General features: G+C 42.3%; 1 protein-coding gene across 3 annotated transcripts in view; it reads right to left on the bottom strand.

Annotated features, from left to right (window-relative positions):
* Positions 1-3720: 3720 nt before the first annotated feature.
* The window catches only part of ip6k1 (inositol hexakisphosphate kinase 1), a 104868-nt gene continuing 83790 nt past the window's right edge, over positions 3721-24798 (bottom strand). For all 3 annotated transcript variants that reach the window (XM_060910036.1, XM_060910035.1, XM_060910033.1), the window contains exons 4-6: positions 22316-22497; positions 17070-17245; positions 3721-8264 (exon numbers count right to left, since the gene is read on the bottom strand). In XM_060910036.1, the coding sequence (XP_060766019.1) occupies positions 7794-8264; positions 17070-17245; positions 22316-22497 (829 nt within the window). In that variant the 3' untranslated portion in view covers positions 3721-7793. The remainder of the gene's footprint in view (positions 8265-17069; positions 17246-22315; positions 22498-24798) is intronic.

Genomic DNA, 24798 nt, shown 5'->3' with positions numbered 1-24798 from the left:
GGAAAATGCAAGGTCTTCCCTGAAAGAGACGTCGTCTGGATGGGAGCATATGTTGCTCTAGAACCTGGATATACCTTTCAGCATTGATAGCGTCTTTCCAGATGTGTAAGCTGCCCATGCCACACGCACTAATGCAACCCCATACCATCAGAGATGCAGGCTTCTGAACTGAGCGCTGATAACAACTTGGGTCGTCCTTCTCCTCTTTACTTCGAATGACACGGCGTCCCTGATTTCCATAAAGAACTTCAAATTTTGATTCGTCTGACCACAGAACAGTTTTCCACTTTGCCACAGTCCATTTTAAATGAGCCTTGGCCCAGAGAAGACGTCTGCGCTTCTGGATCATGTTTAGATACGGCTTCTTCTTTGAACTATAGAGTTTTAGCTGGCAACGGCGGATGGCACGGTGAATTGTGTTCACAGATAATGTTCTCTGGAAATATTCCTGAGCCCATTTTGTGATTTCCAATACAGAAGCATGCCTGTATGTGATGCAGTGCCGTCTAAGGGCCCGAAGATCACGGGCACCCAGTATGGTTTTCCGGCCTTGACCCTTACGCACAGAGATTCTTCCAGATTCTCTGAATCTTTTGATGATATTATGCACTGTAGATGATAATATGTTCAAACTCTTTGCAATTTTACACTGTCGAACTCCTTTCTGATATTGCTCCACTATTTGTCGGCGCAGAATTAGGGGGATTGGTGATTCTCTTCCCATCTTTACTTCTGAGAGCCGCTGCCACTCCAAGATGCTCTTTTTATACCCAGTCATGTTAATGACCTATTGCCAATTGACCTAATGAGTTGCAATTCGGCCCTCCAGCTGTTCCTTTTTTGTCCCTTTAACTTTTCCAGCCTCTTATTGCCCGTCCCAACTTTTTTGAGATGTGTTGCTGTCATGAAATTTCAAATGAGCCAATATTTGGCATGAAATTTCAAAATGTCTCACTTTCGACATTTGATATGTTGTCTATGTTCTATTGTGAATACAATAGCAGTTTTTGAGATTTGTAAATTGTTGCATTCCGTTTTTATTTACAATTTGTACTTTGTCCCAACTTTTTTTGGAATCGGGGTTGTATTTGCCAGAAAAATATCCTGATGTATAAAACTAAATCTTCAATATTACCTTTATATAATAACTTGGTTGAACTCAATTGTGACCGGCCGAAAGATGACTAATTTTCACTAACAGCCGCTCTGACAGTAATTCCAGTAACTGTAACCGAAATCACGTTTATTTTCATGCACCCGTTCAGAGAGGTGACCATTTCTCTTAAGTTATTTCACCAAGAAACAAATAATGGTTGATATGATGAAGTCTTCAGTCAGGAGATGTTTATTTAACATTTATGGATGGTGTGTCAGGTTAATCAGTCCAGATGGCTGCAAAGTGCTATCATGGAAATGTTCTACAACAGGGGTTTTCAAAGTGTGGGAGAGTCAGCCCCCCCCTCAAAGAGCAAATAAACAACAGCACCCCCCCTTACAATTTTTGTTGTTGCTATACTTAATGTTCCATTCGTATTTAAAAAAATGGTTGTTGTACACATTTTTTTTTCTTTTACACATTTTAAACATCTGTGCTTTTTTAAAACATCTTGTTTTACACATTTTAAACATCTCATAGCATCGTTAGCTAGCACCTCTTGGCAGACAACACACTGTGGCAGTGGAGCATCTTCAGATCCAGTCCATGAAAATCCAAACTTTAAATAATCGTGGTCATACTTCCTTCTTTTTTTGCTTGGCCCGGACTCTGTCTCCTCACTCACTGTAGCTTTAGGTACTAAAAATCGATCCATTTTGTCTCTGGCAAAGGCTAGCTGAAGTTCGCTAAATGTCCGCAATAGTAACTTATTCTGGTTTATTTTTCCTCATGTTGCGCCCCCCCGAAGAACTCTGGCGCCCCCTAGGGGAGGCGCACCCCACACTTTGAAAAGCCCTGCTCTACAACATTAAATGTAACTATAAATGGACAAAGTGTCATTTCTAATTTATAAAGAACAATGCAAGTGTCAGCAAACTGCTGTGGTACAAGAGGAATAATGCTGCGTTCATGTGCTATGGGAAGATGATATTTTCCAGTTGGGAAGTGGTATTTACCAGTGTGTGTTCACATGCTTTTGTTGTTGTTGACAAATTCAAGATGGTGGACCAGATTCAGAATCAGAATCAGGCCTGTTATTTGGCTAAAACAATTAAAGATTGCCTTGTTCATCAGCTGCAGCAGGAATATGAGTTATCAAAAGTCAAAAGGTAAATAATGCTGAATATTTCCTCATCATGACAAGTAGAGATTTTCTTAACACATTGAATGCCACGCAGTTTTTGGAAATTTGGCTGTAGCCACAATGAGAGTAGCCAGTATCTAGATCATTGTTGGCGTTCTTTGGACAGCCATAGAATATTTCGTATTAGGCTATAATATACGTATTATAATAATATAATATACATAACATGACTCGTTTAAAAGGTGAGAGTCAGCTTTCCGTAGGTGAAAACCACTTCTTTCTTGGTTCATAAGCTAGTCTTGTACCGCTCGCCGCCATGTTGAAAAGGTTAAGGTTCATCTCATCTCGGCAACTCGTGTATCAAAATTTTCTACGAGTTGCCCAGTGGAAAATACCACAAGAGGGGGCGTTCATGTGTGCTTTCCATGTCGGCGTTTGGTATTTACCATAATTCCCATAGCACATGAACGCACCGTAAAACACTTAAAGGTGGAAAAGTAATTCTGCTTTACATCAGGCTGCATCACACCACTCCGTCGTTGATTATTTTCCTGCGACAGCATACTCGAGTGTTTTACTCCCTACCTAATGAACTTTAGGGTATAAATCTCTAAATGGTACAGGGCCCAATTACCTCTCTGATATGCTGCAGCGGCCTAACCCAATCAGATCTACCAGATTGCAACAGAAAAATTTACTATTAAAACCTGTTGTTAAAACAAAGTGTGGTGAAGCAGCTTTTAGCTACTATTCAGTACAGCTATGGAACCAACTGCCAGAGGACATTAAAAATGCTGGCAGCTTCAAATCTAGGTTAAAGACCAAGCTGTTTTCAGATGCTTTCTGTTAAATAATTAATATTTTTACATTTTTTATAATCTTTACTTTCTCTGCATGTTTTAAATTTACTTTAATTTTATTCTATTTTATTCCGCTGGTTTCTTTTTCTCCTTTTTGGCGTTTTATTATTTTATTTCTACTATTGTTTAATTCTTATTATTTTCTTTTAATTCTTTTAATTAATTGTTTTAGATTAAAAATAAAATTATTTTATGTAATTTTATTTCTCTATTGTTTACTGTTTTTGTTTTTGCTTCTGTAAAGCACATTGAACTGCCATTGTGTATAAAATGTGCTATATAAATAAACTTGCCTTGCCTAGGGTACATCCTGAAACCAGAGATGGAGTGTCATTTTCAGGCCACGATCCTCTTCCATGGCAAGATCTGAATTTCTGTTTAACACCGAAAGCTCAGGAGTCTGATCAGTGAATTTTTGAGAGCCAGATATATGTAAAATTGAGCCGCCTCAATGTACATTTACAATACTGGTTTCATTACCAGTCACACCTGCATTATTTATTTCAAGACGAAACAGTATCGGAGTTTAAACTTGCCCGTTACTGTTTTTGAAAAAAAGATTTGATGACAACTTTTCATGTACTTATCATGGCAATGAAATAAAGGAGACAAAACAACAGTTTTCTTAAATAAATGATTTATAACTCACATTCAAAGATGTCATATTTTTCTTAAAAAAATATCCACCCATGCAACAAGAAAGGGAGAAATACATACTTATTTTGGGATAAGGTTTTTTTTTTTCCTCTCTACTCATACGATCTCATATCTATGGAGAGACTAAGAACATCCACCACAGAGGAGACCTGTTTGTGATTTCATCCGGACACGAAAGACAGCAACTTTGATTTTCCGCAAGTCGTGTGAGCATTTTCTCCTGCCCTGGCACAGAACAGACTTTGTTACGCTCGAGAAGACGGGAACCGCACTCATCAAAGCAGCAGGGTAATGATTAACGACCGCTTTTAAACCTTCGTATCCTGGTCAGCTCTCGAACATTGAAAGGCTGGACAAACATGAACCCTGGGTAAGTATTTATACACACACACACACGTATGTGTCAGAGAGCTGATCTCGATTTTGGAACCATGATCACAAAGCACAAACAGGACAGAAATCCACACCCGTCTTGTAAATCCTGGCTTGTTTTTTTTTTTTTTCTTACTGCTCTGAGTGCCTGCACAGCAAAACGGTCAGTTATTGTATATGAAGATACGTAGTTGACACTCGCAGTATAGGTTGTATTCTTTCAGTCATGTGACTTTTGCTTGCGAGTTTATTTCCAGTGAATGAAGTGGTGGTCAGGCAAACCGATGTGGCCGCCGTGATGCAGAGAGCTAGTGACAAGTCTCCGACTGTTTTCACAGTTTAGAGGCCAATGCACAGTCAAGATACCTTCAGAAAGTTGCTCTTTGTGATGGAATCGATCCTAACATGCTAATAAAGAAGTATTTTTCCTACGAGTTGGAAAACTATCCATACGTTGAGTTCCCCGACATCTCAAACTACCTGGTGCTGCAGACATCGTTCGACGCAGACGAAAACCTGGAAGAGCATGAAAGCGAACAACTTTTTAAAATGTGGCTGGGTTAAAGATCTGGCGATCGAGACACTACAAGATAAATCCTGTATCGTTTTTGCCTGGCTAAGTCGGCATTTTTGTACACATCTTTACGACGGTTGCTCGGACGCTACAAGAATTAGGCTCAAGTGTAAACACATCACAGCTGCTCGATTCTCAATCCTCCGTGCTCTTCTCTTCCAGGTAAATCATTCACAAAACATCCACAGAAAGACCTGGGGATTGGTGAAACAGGACGGAGAAGTCATCACGGCTCTCTGTAACCGCACGGCCGGGGAAGCGGTTTCGTGTTGTGAACTCATGAGCTCTGCTTTTGGGTTTACGTGGACCGTCTCGATTATCTTATCTCTCTAGTTCAGTGTCGGAGCCCAGTCTACATCACTGCCTTGTAAACATTGTTAGGACGTCCTGATAAAGAAAGTGAAAACGTGCGCGTTAGTTTACAATATGGCGACCACGGTCAAACAGTAAACAAAAACACATGAGGACTTGAGCGTCTCCTGAACTTCAACACGTCACAAAATAACGGAAAATGGCGAAAAGTGATTTGCGAATCCAAACAAAATTTTAAAAAAATCAGGGGAATTGAAAATAATCAGTTGAATTTATATCGCGCCTTTCTCATACCCAAGATCGCTTTACAATTTAAAAAATAATAATAATAATAAAAGTCCACCAAAAGGAGGTCAGGATGTCATTCCAGTGGCGTAGCTGCCACAGTCCCACCAAAAGGCACACGAAAATAAATCCCACACGGCCTGCACAGCCGCCGCGACGCTGCCGGGCAACATCACGCCATGGATCCATAAAGCGAGCACAGAAGCACCACCATGTCCCAAACCACCTGCACAGCCACATCGCTTGGAACGCCGCGCCAAGCACAAAAGCACCGCTGCACAGAGCGCTGGACAACCACGATGTTAAAAGAGCGACGAGCTTACTGCAGTCCATAGCGAGGAGCACAGGCATCACCAACAGCGAACCAAGACCTGGAGGGAACAGACGCCCAAAACTGGGTCTGGAGCTACACCACAACCAGCGGACGAAACACTCAAACACACACAAAAAAGAAAAACAAACAAAAAAGGAAAATTAAATTAAATTAAATTAAAAGCTCCGGTGAGAAGCGGCAGCCAGAACGCGCACAGCGTACTCTCAACCGGAAACGGAAATTTACAAACCTTTCACGAAGCGATCAGCGCAAACTTGAGCGTTCTTTGACTCGGCTCCCTTTGAGGTTCAAGAGCCACCTTTCTCACAGTCTTTTGCTAAAATGCTTTGCTCTTTTACCCTTTATCACTTCACAGGGAACCTAGAAGGAACTTATCAGCTCCACAGTGTGTTTGTTTCGAGCAGCCCAAAACAAAAGCGTAGGGCATTTGAACACCCCAGCGATAGTAACGCTTTGTGAATCGTGATCTTAGCTGACCACCACTTCATGTCTTGCATATATAATGAGGCGGATGCGACATCAGATGCAACCCACCTATTTATGCTTTGCACTTGGACAAATGATGAAACAGTTTCAGTGTGCATTTTCCCTTTCCGTAGTGCATGAAAACAAAAAGAAAGAGTCCTAAAGACGGAGCAGAAACGGTGGCCATTCCTGTGACATCCAGAGCAGGACAGAGGATCTAATCTAGTCTAGACTCAATAGTAATGATGACCACTCAATTCTTGATTACAATACAAAGAGGCGTCGCCCCTATACAGGTCGGGGATCACAACAGAACAGCAGTACTACACTGATAATTGCAATAATATCAGTACGCATGTGCAGGACAACGCATTGCATCCGATTACACAGAGACGACGATCTAGATAAAGTGGAGTCTGTCGTGTGCCAGGGAGGGGAAAGAAACCACTGATCACCAAAAAGGATGACGGCTATAATAGCTCCATCTACACATACACTACACCCTAACTGAGTGGTGACGGGAAAGGGGACACGACGAGCAAAAAGGGAAGAGGAGGTGGTGGTCTCTAATCGTGTTGCTACATGTGCTGATGGACAGTTTACTCTGAACATGTGAATAATTTATTCAACAGTCCTAAAACCAGGAATAAAATGGCAGGTGAGGGTGGAAGAAGGGGATCGAAGAACCATGCTGGATGCTTTTAGAACACAATCCAAATCTACAGTGCAAAAGATAGGAAGGGGTTTCTTTCAGCATAACCATATTTGAGACAAATAAGAGAACAAGATGGTGTCTACGGATATACACACTGTCCCACAGACTAACCTAGGACTCGCAGTACTACCATAAACCAGAAAAGGAAGGAATTTAATACAAAAGAAAGAAAGAAAAAGCAAAAATAAATGAATAAAATGACAAAATGCAATGTTGGCTCTAACTGAAGTGGATAACTGCAGAAATAACTTTTTTTTTTAAATAAAAAATATATATATATATATATTAAAAAGCATGTGACCTCAAACAGGATTGGGTGTGCACAGCTAGGCTGTGGATGGTATTTGATAGTACTAGGTGGGAATCACCTTTTTATTTATCATCATCAAGGGGGGCTAGTAAGCCTTCCACCCTTATTTTACAGTAAAGCTTTCATAACTGCTCCCTTTTCTGAGCCCCTGTAGGAATACTGCAGTGGGGATCTATTCCCCAAACATTACTATCCTCCACACACAAACACACACACTCGTACACACTCCCTCCACCGACCCAATAACGTAAAGAGGACCTGACCCTGGACTTGCCCTGAGCTGCGGCTGCCTTCTCTTTTCTGACTGCAAAACCTCAAATGGCCACACGGTGGCGACGAATCCACAAAATGATCCCGGCTCCTTTTTCAGGGAACCGTTCCTGCCATTTCTGAAGGGGGGGTGGGGTGAGAGTAAAGACCCAGCCAGAGGTCACCTCCGATCTCCCCTCCCATAAGAAAAGCTTCATAACGCCACCCTCGTGCTCCAAGTGCTGATGGCTGAAAGATGCAGAGGCCACGCCTCCCCGCTTGCAGCACGTCTCCAAGTGCCACCATTCACAGAAACGTCAGTTTCATCACTGCCACCATGTAGACAGTACAGAAATAATTGAGGATGAGGGAGGAAGTGGGGATCGTAAGAAAAACGTAGAGGCAAAAGCGCTGTTTTGACTACTGGTTGTCCTCACGGATCCCTTCGAGAATCTTGATGAGGCTCTCGAGTCCGAACACGTAGCCCCGGTCAGGCCCATCGTGCACCGTCTGGTCGTCCCGGAAGCCTTTGAAGGTGCTGTGGGCAAAGTCTATCATGCGCACATCGATGTTTGGGGCAGGAGGCGGGTCTGGGGGCAGAGACTGGCACCCTGCGGTGATCTCTTTCTCGGAAGATGCATCGGAACGATCGGGTTCCCTCCCTTCGTAGATGATGAGCAGAGAGCTGGAGTAGAAGCGGTATGAGGCCTGGCGCTCGAGCACGGCTTTGAGGCTGCGCAGCTTGCTCAAGACGGGCTCAAAAAGGTCCCGGCGCAGCTCAGCACCGTTGTGCATGAACTGGTAGAGTGCATGGCGGAAGCCCTCGATTGACAGGCCTCGGCCGTAGTACTTGTTGCGGCAGAGATAGTGGCCCGTGTCCATCTGGTACACCTGGGACAAAAGGCACAAGTCTCAGGTTATCAAACACACGTATTCACATTTTATTTACTTCATATTCAATTGCTTTTACAGTGGTATGCAAAAGTTTGGGCACCCCTGGTCAAAATTGCTGTTACTGTGAACAGTTAAGCAAGTTGAAGATGAAATGATCTCCAAAAGGCATAAAGTTAAAGATGACTCATTCCCTTTCTATTTTAAGCAAAAACAAATTTTTATTTTCATCTTTTACATTTTCAAAATGACAAAAAAAAAAGGAAAAGGGCCCGAAGCAAAAGTTTGGGCACCCTGCATGGTCAGTACCTAGTAACACCCACTTTGGCAAGTATCACAGCTTGTAAGCACTTTTTGTAGCCAGCTAATAATCTTTCAGTTCTTACCTGGGGGATTTTCACACATTCGTCCTTGCAAAAGGCTTCCAGTTCTACAAGTTTTTTGGGCAGTCTTGCATGCACTGCTCTTTTGAGATCTATCCACAGATTTTCAGTGATATTTAGGTCGGGGACTGTGAGGGCCAGGGCAAAACCTTCAGCTTGTGCCTCTTGAGGTATTCCATTGTAGATTTTGAGGTGTGTTTTGGATCATCGTCTTATTGTAGGACCCATCCTATTTTAACTTCAACTTTTGTACAGATGCTGTGATGTTTGCTTCCAGAGTTTGCTGGTATTTATTCGAATCCAATCGAATTCCCTCGACCAATGAAATGTGCCCTGTGCCACTGGCTGCAACACAACCCCAAAGCATGATCGATCCACACCCATGCTTCAGAGTTGGAGACGTGTTCTTTTCCTGGAATTTGGCACCCTTTTTTCTCCAAACATACCTTTGCACATTGTGGCCAAAAAGTTCTATTTTGATTTCATGAGTCCATGGGACTTGTTTCCAGAATGCATCAGGCTTATTTAGATGTTCATTTGCAAACTTCAGACACTGAATTTTGTGGCTAGGACGCAGGAAAGGTTTTCTTCTGATGACTCTCCCATGAAGGTCATATTTGTTCAGGTGTCGCTGCATAGTAGAACAGTGCACCACCACTCCAGGGTCCGCTAAATCTTTCTGAAGGTCTTTTGCAGTCAAACAGGGTTTTTATTTGCCTTTCTAGCAATCCAACGAGCAGTTCTTTCAGAAAGTTTTCTTCGTCTTCCAGACCTCACCTTGATCTCCACTGTTTCTGTTAACTGCCATTTCTTAATAACATTACGATCTGAGGAAACAGCTACCTGAAAACACTTTGCTACATTCTTGTATCCTTCTCCTGCTTTGTGAGCATCAATTATTTTATTATTCAGAATGCGAGGGAGTTGCTTAGAGGAGCCCATGGCTGTTGATTTTAGGGACAAGTTTGAGGAGTCAGAGAATTTATACAGCTTTGAAATCTGCATCATCTGACCTTTCCTAACGAAGAATTTGAACAAGCCACAGCTCAATAAGCTAATTAAGGTCTGGAGCCTTGGTAAAAGTTACCTGAGAACTCAAATGTATTGGGGCGCCCAAACTTTCACATGGTGTTCCTTTTCTTTTTTCACTCTCCAATTGTACAAAAAAAATAATACACAAGTCTTGCACAAAACGCTGAAAAGTAATGTCTTTACCTTTATGCCTTTTGGTGATCAGTTCATCTTCTGCTCACTTAACTATTCACAGTAACAGACATTTTCAGCAAGGGTGCCCAAACTTTTGCATATCACTGTATATATTAATACACTAGTAATTTTATGATGGCATGAACAGTACATGCTGGTAACTAGTGGTTGCAGTCAAGCATTTAGACTGTAAAAAAAAAAAAAACCACAAGGTGAAAGGTCAACAACAAGGAGATCATATAGGATAGGTTTTTATATATTTTTTTTGTGGCTACTGTCTCAAATAGACTCGATAGCCACTATGTCATCGTGCTGCAAGAATCCAAGTGTAACAATCATGCACTGCGCATACGCATAAAGATTACAATAGTGCATGCGCGTAAGCATTACAAATCACCACAACAGTTCATCGTGATCTCGCGACATGAACAGTTGAGCTCACGTTATCATCGTGTTATAAGAATGACTGTAACAATAATGCAATGCGTATGCACGCAAGTATTACAAAGCACCAGAAGAGCGAATAGTGATCTCACGATATGAACAGCTGATCTCGCGTCATCAAAAAGGTACACAAGAACGAAGACTACGTTCAGACTGCACCCTGAAACGACCCATATCCGATTTTTTTGCCCATATGCGACCTGTATCCGATTTGTTATTGACAATCTGAACGACACAGATCCGATTTTTTCACGTGACCCAGGCCGCTTGGATGTGTGGTCCTAATTCCGATGCATATCCGTTATTTTCACATGCGACTGCAGTCTGACCGGACAGGTCGCATTCATGCGACCTACACGTCATCAACAAGAGACAAACGTCACTATTCTGCGTTGGCTAATCCCGCCTCTTTGGTGGAAAACAACAACATTTGTACAGTTTTCAGAATTTAAATAGACTTTTATAGAATTGATCAAGCTAATGGTGGATTTGGTAGGGACCTGGATGTTGATCTGTTAGCCTGATTAAATAAAAAACAGTTTCTATAAACTGATTTATAACTTAAACCATCCTGTATTACAAGATTATAAGATTGTTCTGGAAATTTCCAGTAATTTGACACCTTCGGTCTCATTAGTCTGCTGCCCACATTAATCAGATTATTGTGTGAGTTCCGCCGCCGCCACAAAAACCACATCGCCAGGTCTCGCCTCATCTCCATGCTTTACTTGCAAACTTGAAGACTGCGCTTTTTTTTTTGTTTACGTATTACGTAGATGTGCTTATTATGTGTCAATTTGCGCATGCGGGACACTTTTGGGTCGTTTTCCGTTCATATTGGAGATCGCATACAAGTCTCAGATAATTGGTAATGTGAACGGCCTAACAAAAAAAATCGGATTTCACAACAAATCGGATATGGGTCGTTTCAGGTTGCAGTCTGAACGTTGTGTATATGAATGCAAGAACGTGTAACAGTAGTAAAACTCCGCAACCAATCAGCACTCAAGTTCGATTACCCGTTCTATTTCTTGATAAACTTCAGAACTAATCAGAACCAGAAACGAAATAAGAGAAACCTCGTTATAACTTCGTAATATCGCAAGATAAACTAAAATTCACCTCGTGGTTCACCAAGGCTACTGATTCGATATCAAGGAAGTGGTGTTTATTTTAAGAAAATTTACCTTTTGATTATCACAGCTTTCATTTGGTCCTTCTGAAAGGTCAAACGAAAGGTTTTTTTTTTTTTTGAGCTTTTTGGCAGATATTTAGGCTAAGAATTCCAGCCATTCAACGAGAGTTGTAATGAGTACTCATGTTCTTCAATGAAGAATAATTTTTTAAAAATAAATTTGATATTCTTTGACAATTGTGAAAACTAAGTATAATCGGTCAAACTTGTGCTATTCGCTTTAATTTTTTTTTTTAGTACTAAAATAATGCTTCGAAGACAATTCATGAGCAAGCGCCTTCTTACCATTTTGAAAATAGATCTAGTTCACAGCACTGCATTTTGAACAAAGCCCTGATGCTGCTCACAGCTTGATGTTTGCAAGAGAGAGATGAGGCGAGCATCATCGATAACATGCATATATGCTATATTTACTGTATGGACATTGGATCAGAAAACATTTATAAGTAGTAGCCACATGTACCCATAGGGTACCTTTTTTTTTTTTTTAAATTTCTTCACCCCAAGTTCTGCTTTCTTGCAGATGAGATTAAACTAAATTCTGATTTACTTCTTGTCCTTATGCAGGAGTAATCTTATTTAAGACCCTTTAAGACAAAATTCGGTCATTATGTAGGATATTGCATAACAAAATGCCTGCTGGAGTTAACTAGCTAGGAAATAAAAACACAGGATCTTGTATGTATTTTCCTCTCACACTGTAGGCGGCACGCTGGTGTAGTGGTTCGCATTGTCGCCTCACGGCAAGAAGGTTCTGGGGTCGAGCTCAGCGGCCGACGGGGGCCTTTCTGTGTGGAAAGTTTGCATGTTCTCTCTGTGTCTGCATGGGTTTCCTTCGGTTTCCCCCCCATAGTTCAAAGACATGCGGTTAGGTTAACTTGGGGCAGCCATGGCGTGAGGTTGAGCTGAAGTGCCCTTGAGCAAAGCACCCTAACCCCCCAGCTGCTGCAGCATAGCTGCCTGTTGCTCTGTGTGTGTGTGTTCATTGCTCACTTGAGTGTGCATGTGTGTTCACTGCTTCAGATGGGTTAAATGCAGAGGAGGAATTTCTTTGTGTGCTTAAGTCTGTGCTTTAGTGTACGTGTGAGAATCAAGGCTGCTTCTCTTCAAAATACATAAATAATTCAGATATATGAACAGTCAGTACGTTTACATGCGCATCCAAATCGAGCTACTGTCGGTAATCGAGCTAAGGGTCCCAGCAGGGGTGCCAGAGAAATCCAGTCCTACATGCACACAAGGAAATCGAGCTATTGTGTGAGGTACATTGTGCACCCGAGCCACAGGTGGCGCTACACGCCCCATCGTGTTGGTACACTTCCGGTTGTCGTCATGAAGAAGAGCTATTCAAGAGTGTAAACAAAGTTATCAGTTCCGTCCATGAATTTTAATATATTCAACTCCTTAAGCTGAATGAGCATGAACTCTGTCTCCTCATTGCTCCAGAAGTGCACGTTTCTGCTCGCCATTTTCTCTTCTTCGTTTGTTCCTCCTGACCTCTTCTGCTGCTCGCTACTGCTGTTGTCATGCCGACCGAGGCTGTCGTGTTTCCCGCTTGTCGTCTCGTCACTTCCGGAAGGGGCAGTGCTGAAGTAAGTAGCTCGACAGGGTATACATGCACTAAGTAGCTCGGCAAAAATTGCATAATCTGAGCCCATGTTTACATTAGATCGTATCAGCAGATCGTCAGATTAACGTTTTTAAAACGATTAGTGTGCACACAGCAACACCAATACACGATTTGCGTGCACACAGCAATATCAATACACGGATACGCTCGGCTCCGCAGGCATCCTGCGCTCCAAATCACTCCGCCCTGAACAGCGAGTGCCCTCTGGAGGGTGCGCACTCCGGCCTTGCGCAGCTCACAGAGCGCGCGAGTGAAGTGCACAAGCTGTGATTCGGGACTGAGCCGCTGTGTGTGTGATCCCAGCGCATATCACTTACTACTTGCAAGTGGAAGGATGGCAAGCCTAAAGACAATCATAACTACACAATGGGCAGTATTTGCATCAGTATTTGCAGTATTTTCATACTTTTATACTCTTTAATGAAAGGTGATACAAGGCGGAAGTCCGTGCCGTTTTTCAGCAGTCGCGTCACATGACCAACGCCAGCGAATCAGGAAGGTGGATGTCACAGTGACGTTGTCCAATGAGACGCCAGCTAGAGCTCAGCACAGCGTATCCGCGTATTCTCAATGTTTACACAGCACTGGAGCTGATACGATCTGGATTGAATACGTGGACGCTGGCGGATTCCCGTTTCCCGGCGTTTCCAGGCGGTTTAATGTAAACGGACAGTGCATCCGTGAAGAAAACGAGACAGACACGGTCTAATGTAAACGTAGCCTAAGTCGTGTGGCTTGATTACGAGAAATCAAGTTCGGTTCAATTTCAGCCGAGCTAAGGTGTTTCCATGGCATTTAGAACTTCGATTTCAGTCGAGCAACGGCAGAAATTCGATTTTCTCTATGTGCATGTAAATGCACTGAGTGACATTCCTCCTCGAATTTATCAGGATGAGACAGTCTTTTTATAAACCAGCCTAATCATGACACAGTCGCATCGTAGGTCGATTTCAGCGTTCCAACGTCACGGCTGTATACACGTTCAATAAACCAACACGGTGGAGCAAAAGCAGGGCATTAATCTGCTCTGGTTGTTTTTGTTCCAGGTCTTTCACTGCAGATAGAGTTATCAGACTTCGACACGCTATATCAGTCAGAGTAAAACGGTTATTCCCTGCTAGATAGAAGTGGACGGCTATAACGGGAGCCACTTCACTCAGCCCAGCAGCCTCATTCCTCACTTCACAGCCCCTTGTCATGGCTCTAGAATTAGAAAGCAGGAAAGCCATTAATGAAAGCCACTTCCTGCTTGGAAGCCTGACCAAAGCACCAGCGTGTACTCAAACAAGGCGGTGGATATAACATTAAACGCTGTGTGTGCACATTAAACAGGATGTACATTCTTGGTGTCGCTACCTCGAGACTGCCTGAAAAAGTACTATAAACAAACAAAACCTCTAAACATGGATGCAATAGTGAATTTTACTGCTGACAGATTGAAAGCCGCAGTGCGTGTGTGGTTTTTTTTTTTTAACTCTATAAACAATCTCATAATTGTTCAGTCAGTATTGTGTTAGGTCACGTACATAATGCATCAGCTGAGATACATCTAAAAGTAATTACATCCCAATATTAGGCATGAAATGAGAGTTTACTGTGACAGCCAATCCATTGTGTGTGTGTGTGTGTGTGTGTGTGTGTGTGTGTGTGTGTGTGTGTGTGTGTGTGTGTATCAACATGCATGGGTACAAGTATAAAATTTTCAAAAACCTGAAAAGTCTGACAAAGTCAGACGTGCATGGCGCAGCCATGCAGGGGGGGTTACAAAGCGGGGTGAGCCCCCCTTAGGGCTCGAAAAAAATATATAAATTACAAGTTAAAATGGTTGTCTCTCATGCAATCTCGTGCAAACATTTATAATATTAATAGCTATATGATTTGCATATTCACATCAAATGTTTAATACATTTCATCAATTCATCTGAAATAATATTTCAAGTACAAGGCTTGACATTTCAAAACATCTAGCAACTACTAATTTAAATGTTGAAACAACCATTTTTAATATGCTTTTGTTGTGATACCTTTTTTACAATATATACCGGTACACAGCTTGAGTTAAAATAAGGGGCCACATGTCTTGATGTCCTCAGAAACTCCTGGATTTTAGCAAATAACAAGATTCAGCTTTTTCCATATACAAAAATATCTAATATTTTATAATCCATTACTGACTACAAATGAGTTTTTCAACCTAACAACCACATTAGAAAAGATGATAAAGCTAACAAACTTATTTCAAAACCGACCTTACTTTTATTTAATAATTGAAAGGTAATCAAATGTCAAAAAAAAAAGTTTATAAAAGCAGATACTTGTGATGAATAATTTCAATTCTAGAAGAAAGCACACTGCATTTGCACATCGCACAATATCAGATGACAATTTAAATCACCAATAAATGTTTTGAATTCACTTATTACTACATAGCACAAAAATCAGAAAAGTGATTCGTCTCATCGGCGTGACTTTTAAGTCGCTTCTTCCCGCTGGAGCCGTACTTGATAGTCTTTGAACAGCAGTCACAATACGCAACTCCCGGGACGTCCGGTTTTCTCAGCCATATTCCCCATTTGTCACTGTTTTTGTCACACACGCTTAACCATTCCCATCTCTATTTATTTCTAGACGTCTTTTCTAATTCTTCTGTATTGGAGCCTTCCGATAAAAACTTCATTTTGACATATTTTGATCAGCAACCAGAGGCAAAGCACGTGGATCTGTCGCAAGGTAGGGAAGCGAAATAAGGCTTATTATAAAAGCTGAAGTTTCATTGGACGGCAGTTAACAGTGAGCCAATCAAAAGCACCGTTATAACTTGCATCAAAAGAAATGGCGACTCATGGGAATAGCGGTGTTGATTTGGTCGAACAATGATACGTGCTACGTGCGTGAACCATATCATACATGTATAACACCGTGAAACAATGGGCTAGTCAGGACCGCTCATCAGTGAGCGGCGTATAGCGAAGACGAGATGAAAAGATTTGTCTCGTCCAGAGACTGTACCACGGTAACCCGGTAATACGCTGAGAGCGAGACAGTAAGAGGGCCACCCCTTTTCCCCCCCGAAAATCTCAACGGATTTACACGATTTGGAAAAATGACTTTTTCAGAACCGAAAACACCGGAGCTTCCGGCACATGCCGGAAAACTTGCACTCATGAACATGTAAAAAAGTAAACAAGACCGAGAAACTGAATGATTCTGATCCTCTAAGATGGAGTTTTCGCTTTATTTCTTGATGAACAGATATCCGTTCTCTACTTTAGCAAGAGGCTAATGGACGGTAGATTATGGCTGATTTTATCCTCGTAGAGTTTGTATTGTAACACAGGTCCGAATTGTTGAGTTTGAGAGTTCGTTAAAGCCAGTAATGACTAACAGGAGGTGGTGTTGAATTTCTTCCCATTTTATTATTGCAAACTTGAGTGCGCGTGCGTGTAATTCAAGCGGTTTGCTGGTAACGATCTGCGTCTCTTTAACCTCTAGTAAAGTTTGTCGCGAGTGTCTGGTCTGTTACGGTGACTCGTTTGACTAGTTTATGTTTAGATGTACTTCATACGAGACTACAACATGAACGCAAGTTCGGCACAGCAGGTGATACAAGATACAAAGTGCTGTTTCTGGAACAGGCAAGTCAGTGAGCGCTAACATCCTGTACCTTTAAAAATTAACTCAAGACTGAGCAGAGTAATTAGGCCAAATGTTCCATCTCTTAAATTAGAACGATGTTATGTGAAGACGTGCACAGAAGAAGCAAAACCAGGTGCAGGAATACCTTTCCATGCAAATGTAGAATGCTGCTGGGGAATCTACACAATTACATCACATTGCATGAGACCAAAGTTTACAGACTGACTTTTGCATTGGCGAGAAATCTAAAAAGGTCTAATTCTCTCAAAACAAACAGACAACGAAACCAGGCACATATGGTTGTCTTTTACCTGCATCCCACACACACGCACGCCCAGTGTGGCAGAGGTGCTCTGCTCACACTTCCTCATCTGACGAGCGGCCTTCTCCTCGGAGGCGTCGTCGCCGTGCTGCCGCGTGCCCATCTTCAGATCCAGGATGCAGGGGCAGATGAAGTGATGTACTACGTTCTCGAGGAGCAGAAATTCTGAAGAGAATCTCAGTCAAGGAACACTTCCGACACGGAAGTCCATAATAACAAGCACCAACAGACATTCGACTCCGTTTTGTGCGAATTAAAGCAAGTGACACCGTTTAAGATCTGAAATTCAGATCAACCGGTCTTACTGGACTATTTTTTTGAGGGGCAAATACTGAAAATGAACTTTTATTAAATAAAAGTCAAATTTACATCTTGCTGAAGTACTTGCCACTGTTTAAAGGGATAGTTCGGGATTTTTGACATGAGTCCAGTTCTTGTCCAGTTTTGGTCCAGACGAAAGTAGCCCGGCAAGTTTGTTGGGGTCACGAAAGTAAAATGTTTTTCGTCTCAAAACAGTACGTGTTCAAAAGAGTGATATATTTGCATCACAAAACCATTGCCAAATAAAAAGTCAGACCTCGAAATCGCTTGGCACTATTTTCTCTCCCTTCTTATCACTGCACGCTGCCGGCTTCATCCAGCTGCGGCTCCAGCTTCAAGGATAAGCTGGAGCCGCGTAAGTAGGAGTCCCGGCGAGTGGTTTGTATTCGATTCGTTTATATCCCGACCTTGTCAGCTGTCAGATTTATGTTCATGGACCCGGTAAGCTGGTAAATAATATTTATTTATTTTTTCTTTACCAAATTCTAACAGAAAACGAGAGCGCCTGAAAGGGAAAACCGAGCCGAGCCGCCTCACGGCTGTAACGCAAATTGCTTTCCTCCTCAGTATACAAGTGCGCTTCCATGGCAGGGAAAAAGAAACTACATTCTGCCGCCTATGTAGTGCCCTATTTATACAAATAGGAGTCATTCAGGATTCAGCCATGACACGGAGCAAAAACATGGCTGAATCCTGAATGACTCCTATTTGTATAAATAGGGCACTACATAGGCAGCAGTGGTAGTTTCTTTTTCCCTGCCATGGAAGCGCACTTGTATACTGAGGAGGAAAGCAATTTGCATTACAGCCGTGAGGCGGCTCGGCTCGGTTTTCCCTTTCAGGCGCTCTCGTTTTCTGTTAGAATTTGGTAAATAAATAAATAAATAAATAAAATATTATTTACCAGCTTACCGGGTCCATGAACATAAATGTGACAGCTGACAAGGTCGGGATATAAACGAATCGAATACAAACCACCCGCCGGGACTCCTACTTACGCGGCTCCAGCTTATCCTTGAAGCTGGAGCCGCAGCTGGATGAAGCCGGCAGCGTGCAGTGATGAGAAGGGAGAGAAAATAGTGCCAAGCGATTTCGAGGTCTGACTTTTTATTTGGCAACGGTTTTGTGATGCAAATATATCACTCTTTTGAACACGTACTGTTTTGAGACGAAAAACGTTTTACTTTCGTGACCCCAACAAACTTGCCGGACTACTTTCGTCTGGACCAAAACTGGACAAGAACTGGACTCACAGGATGCTGTCAGGGGTAAGTCAGTGTGTTTGCACGACACTATTGATGGGGATGCCATACAGATTCATGTCAAAAATCCCGAACTATCCCTTTAACCTGCCTTTTTGACTAACTTCTACCACAGTGCTGCTGAAGTCTCGATTCTTATTGGTCAGAAGACGTGGATGAATTTTTCTGATATTGTTTCCGTAGTAACAACTCACGCAGGGATACAGCGGACGTGCCGCATAAATATTACACACAAAAAACGGTGTGTTATTACTTTTGTGAGATATTTAAATCAGCATTTTTGTAAGAAGTCTCCAGTGCCTGTGCAATGTATAGACCCCTTCGCATGTTTGTAAACAAACCGACCGTTGCCAGGATGCACGCGCAGCCTGGACTCAGAAACAATGGCGCTGCCCGTAGACCGGCATTATGAGCTGTCAGATTATGCAAAACAATTGTCGTTACAAGATCGAGAATGCTACATAAATAAGTTAACTCTAACAAGTGGACATCGCCTACCGGATCCGCATTTAATTAAAGAGTGGACGGACGATGTTAGTAAGTTCCCTGGTATACAATGGCCAGATATATACTCGTACCTTATTGACAAGACTTCAGTGTACACCCACGAAAAACTTCGTGCCTACAAGTCTTTAGACGCATATGATTATGTTATGTGCGGGCATGTACAACTTGATTAACAATGGGACATTCATATTCATTTTGTTTTAATCAAACTATGCCAGTGATGTGATGGCAATGTGGCTTTAGCTACAAGAGCAAATCCCAACACTAAACAGCAATTTGCAGGAGGTAATGGCATGAAAGGAATGATAGTGTAAAGAGTGCAGCTAAGAGAAATCAGAGCTGCGTAAAAAGCGAGAGGCAGAGACCAGAAATGAAACTGAACGGGGCGGGAGCTACGTTAGAGCAGTCAACGCAAGTTGGCATTTAGAGTGAGGGCACACAATTTTACCTTTCCATCCTTGCTTTAAAATTGTGATTTTCGGCATACGCAAATAACGATGGCACAAAACCTGGACTGCTTGAGTCAAGCGAGACCTCTCCTACAAACAAAACTGCATGCAAAGCTAAGTTAACATGCTAACAATATTCATTACATTGTGTAACTATGACCCAGCTAATCAGACAAACGTTACCAAAGTATTTTGCTACATCAGTAAACGAAGACTAGAAAGAATAAAAAAGAAAGATTTAATAAATAGCCTGATCTTACCTGTGATGAAGTGGGCGCTGCAAACCCGCGCATTTTTGATGGTGCTTTCATCCCAGTCTACACGTTTGATGGCTTGTAGCCATAGACGTCAGCGATTTTTTTGGAATGGGTGAGATCCTGCTGGAATTCTGAACATTTTAACCCCATCACTGCTACGATTCTGACACCCGACAACACAACAACTAGGCATCGCTGAGTCTTTTTTGAGTCCAGGCTGCGCGCGCAATTTCCTCTTACGTATGAATGACGTTTACTGCGAAGGGGTCTATATTCTTTAAATTTTAAAAAAATTGCTGCGGTATAACAAAACAAAACAAACCACACCACTTTGGGCCATGCTGTTATAGGAAAACAATCTGCTTCATGGTTGCAGTAACTCCGAGCAGCAAAATCAGACCCTGTCCACACGTAGCCGGGTATCTGCTAAATCGAAGATATTTTTCTACGTTTTGGCCTGTCATCCACATGAAAACGCATCAAAAACGAATATTTAAAAAAACTCCGGGCAAAGTGAAGATTTTTGAAAACTCTGTGTACGCCTTTTCATGTAGACAGAGATAACCGGAGTTTTGCGTTTTAGAACGTCACAATCTGCGCAAAAAAAATGACAACAAATCTGCCCTGACGTCAAACGTGCGACCTTTGTTGACTGCAGAAGCCAGATTAAGCATGGACAAAGAGTAATGGATCGGAGTAGTGCCTTGAAAGCGTTAATTATTGTGCAGGTGCTATTTACATGTTTAATTTTAGAAGCCCAACTACTGCTCCAAAAACAGGGTCAATATGTAAACATATTTGCTTTGACAAGATTCCCAATCAACATTTTCTTGCGTCTTTTGAAGTTTATACTCCAAAATTGTGTTTAGAAGCAATTCTGTCTCCGAGTCTGTCCAGACGAATGAGCTTGGCGCCATGTTTTATGTTTAGGCGGAAGTGACGCCAACAGAGGGCTATTCTGATGTGATTAGGGGGTAGGATTTGGGGAAATAATGCCAGCTACAGGTTTGGAATGCTTATGAATGTGACTGAAAACGCAGATGTTCGGTTATGTGTGGAAGGGATTTTTTTTCGAAGACGAGGTGGTGTGGATAAAACATTTTTATAAGGGGGGGTGTTCGGTTTTAAAAATACCCGGCTACGTGTGTACATGGCCTCAGTACAAGTATTTTCTGTCAATATTTATTTATATTTCACTTTCACCCAGCCTCAGTTACAAAACTGGCGGAAGTAGAACTTTTAATCTGTGTGGAGACATGACTGAAAACCTGACCTTGAATCTTAATGTGCCACAGAGCTTTGCAGTCGGACAGAGCCATTGCTAACCCACTGCTCCAATAGCCTAGAGCTTCCTTTAGAAAAGAGAACAAACCGACACCCGTTTTTGGACAGCCAGTCTATTATGTCAGATTTTCTGGGGCGCGCTGAATAAATTAAGTTGCCTGCTATGAAATCCCAAGTGGTGCCTTGAGACTAAGTACAGGAAATTAGCAAAATGCAGAGCGATTACTTCAGACAATTCCCTCGTTTCAGCACTAGTAAAAGTGAAACAAGACAGAAATGAGTGAGCCAAGCAGAAAATCTAATCGGGACGGTCTCCAGTTTCTGCAGTTGGATGGGAGATGAGGTCTGCTTCAGGGCTAAAAACAAATGATAAGAGACCACCATGAATGCCTGAACTTAGATCCCTGAGCATGCAGCCAACCTCACTGACCGAGCGCTAAGCCTTAGCTCCACCCCATTTTCTTTAGGATTACATTTAGCGAGACATGAGGGCATGATATTTCAGAGAAAAACAGAATAATCTCTCAGTATCTTGACCCTGATTTCAACCTCTGGAACAGAGTTTGTTATGGAAACTACGGTGACCTGGTTCAGCATGAAAACAAGCCCATCCAAACAAAAGTTTCACCCTCAGCTGTTTGTCTTCACCTCTTTTTTTCCACCAACACAGCAATGCATCCAGTGAACCGTTTTAAGAAGTGACTCGTAGCCAGTTGGGTTGAGAGTCAAACTATTATGTAATCAGCTGTGAGAGTTTACTACTGAACGGCGCAAAATAAAATAATTAAAAAAAAAAAAAACACCATGTTGAATCTTACAAAGTGTTACCGGTTTCCAGAATATATTTCATGAGCCAAAGTTAAATCCTTCAGCATCTAAGCATGGTACAAAACCAACAACAATTATACGCAGGAAATGTTTTTCAAGTGTCGCATTCAATGGTTCACATCTTATTTTCAATGCAGTCGTGTAAATAACTTTGTTCAGGTCGTCGCCATTGTGACAAAACATCATTCCTGCTTGGTTTGAGACGAACAGCATTTTCATTTGATTTTTCTTTTGCTGAAGAATGGTTTCTTCTCACTTTACCAACCCAAACGATATCTGCCTCGTACAGACAGACAGACTGTTAAAGCACACAGCAAAGCAGGATACTGTAGAGCTTCCTCTCCTTGGATTCGGAGCGCATGCGGCTGAGCTGCTGCTTGTGGCAGCGCAGGCTCCAGGGGTTGTGGCTGATCTTTTCTGAGCCCAGGCCGCTGTTGCCATCCAGCATTTGGAAGGGTACATCAGAGTAGATCTGCAAGTCCAGGCGTGGACTCTTCAGCTCTTGTATACTGACACACACACACAAACACAGAGGGGAGTGTGAAACATGGTTATTCACAGTGCAAGCTTGCTGTAGGCACATGGTTCAAGCACCAGTAAACTGAGTCACTGGGTATCACGTTGCCTTAGTGACCGGGATGGATTTCATTCAAGATACAAAGCATTTGAAGGAGAAAAGAATAAGATCCTCTTGCTGTAGATTGATATGTACGACCTAAATTACTAGGTTACCAAAAATTAAAAGCCTGAATTCCCATTTAAGGAATTTTATACAGCCAAACAGAGGACAGAAATATTTTCAGCTCAAATGTTCAGTGCGTGTTCATTAGGGCTGTTCAGTGTTTGATAATATTTTAATAATTCTTACTATTCTATCCAGTGAATGTGGATATGAGCAATCGCATGCTCTGATTGGCTACTCTACTACTAGGCTATATCAGCTCATGTACTGTGAGTAGAGAACAACAAAATGGCAGAGCTTGTTGCTGAACCAACCGAGGACAAAATAAAAAAAAAAAAAAAATTACTCGAAAACAAAACCCCCAGGCGGCACGGTGGTGTAGTGGTTAGCGCTGTCGCCTCACAGCAAGAAGGTCTGGGTTCGAGCCCCGGGGCCGGCGAGGGCCTTTCTGTGCGGAGTTAGCATGTTCTCCCCGTGTCCGCGTGGGTTTCCTCCGGGTGCTCCGGTTTCCCCCACAGTCCAAAGACATGCAGGTTAGGTTAACTGGTGACTCTAAATTGACCGTAGGTGTGAATGCGAGTGTGAATGGTTGTCTGTGTCTATGTGTCAGCCCTGTGATGACCTGGCGACTTGTCCAGGGTGTACCCCGCCTTTCGCCCGTAGTCAGCTGGGATAGGCTCCAGCTTGCCTGCGACCCTGTAGAACAGGATAAAGCAGCTAGAGATAATGAGATGAGACAAAACCCCCAAAAATACAAAAAACAGCAGCAACAAAATATGGAATAAAAGTATTTGATGGTAAAAACATTTTTCAAGAATTATCATTATAGCATTTTCACAAATTGCTCCTGTCATTTCGCCGGTTTGTTTACATTCTAAGCGAAAATTATTTTGTCGGACTTTCGTATCAAGTTTTTATTTATCGAACTGGCAAAAAATAAAAATGCTCCCTTTCTCAAAATCCAGTGAATGTGGATAGAATAAAAGTTATTCAATTCAATCTCATCATAAATGTTAAATATTCATAATTAGTGAACATGCTGTATGACCAAAAGTATATGGACACCTGATCGTCACACTCCCGCATGTTCCTTCCCCAAACTGATGCCACAAAGTTAGAAGCAAAGTCTTTATATTGTACAGCATTACAATTTCTCTTCACTGGAACCAAGAGGCCCAAACCTGTTGCACCATGACAATGGCCCTGCACACAACGTGACCTCCATGAAGACGTGATTTGCCAAGTTTGGACTGGAAGAACTCTAGTGTCCTGCACAGAGCCCTGACTTCAGCCCCACTTGGATGAATTAGAAATGTCAAATGCATCCCAGGCCTCCTGACCTCACTAGCACTCAGGCAAATCCCAACAGCCATGCCCCAAAACCTAGTGGAAAGCCTTCCCAGGAGAGTGGAGGTTATTACAACAGCAAAGAGGGACTAAATCTGTTACAACCTTTATAGTGAGTATACATTAGATTGGGATTTGGCCTGACTGTCGTGAAGGGATTTAAAAAAATTAATTACTGTATAAAGGCCCAGTCACACAGCCGATCACGCATAAATCACGTATAAATCACGTATAAAGTTGGCTTGTGCGTGATTGTCAGTGGAGAAATTGACCATTTTTTGGGGGTGTGCATGGTCGAAAATCACCGATTAATTGCGCATGAACTACGTACAAATCACTTACATCAGCGCATAGGGTCAAAAGAGGGACAATTTCTGGTTTTTATTGACGAACACTCCACGCATAAACTGCGTATGAACCACGTATAAGCACGCATGAACCGCACACTAGCACTGATGAACGACGCATAGAGCGCGCATGTCAGTGGATATCAGTGAAATGTACGTGTTACTACAGCGAGACATGCGTGATATGTGCGTTATTCGTCAGTGAAAAGTCATCGACGTGCGCGGTAGCGGTAAATTTCTTGCGATCAACCACTAACGGTCCACGCATATGTCGCGCATTGTCCGCGTCAGAACTACGGCAAAGGACGCACGAATTACGTTAAACGGCGCACAATCGCGCATACTTGTGCGTGATCAATATTTTTGAGCAGCTCAAAACCTGGAATCGCGCACAAACCCGATTCGTCGAACATCCACTGACAACTACTGATGCT

This window comes from Neoarius graeffei, chromosome 26 (genome assembly GCF_027579695.1).
Source record: "Neoarius graeffei isolate fNeoGra1 chromosome 26, fNeoGra1.pri, whole genome shotgun sequence".
Lineage (NCBI taxonomy): Eukaryota > Metazoa > Chordata > Actinopteri > Siluriformes > Ariidae > Neoarius > Neoarius graeffei.
This window is presented reverse-complemented; position numbering and strand designations above follow the sequence as displayed.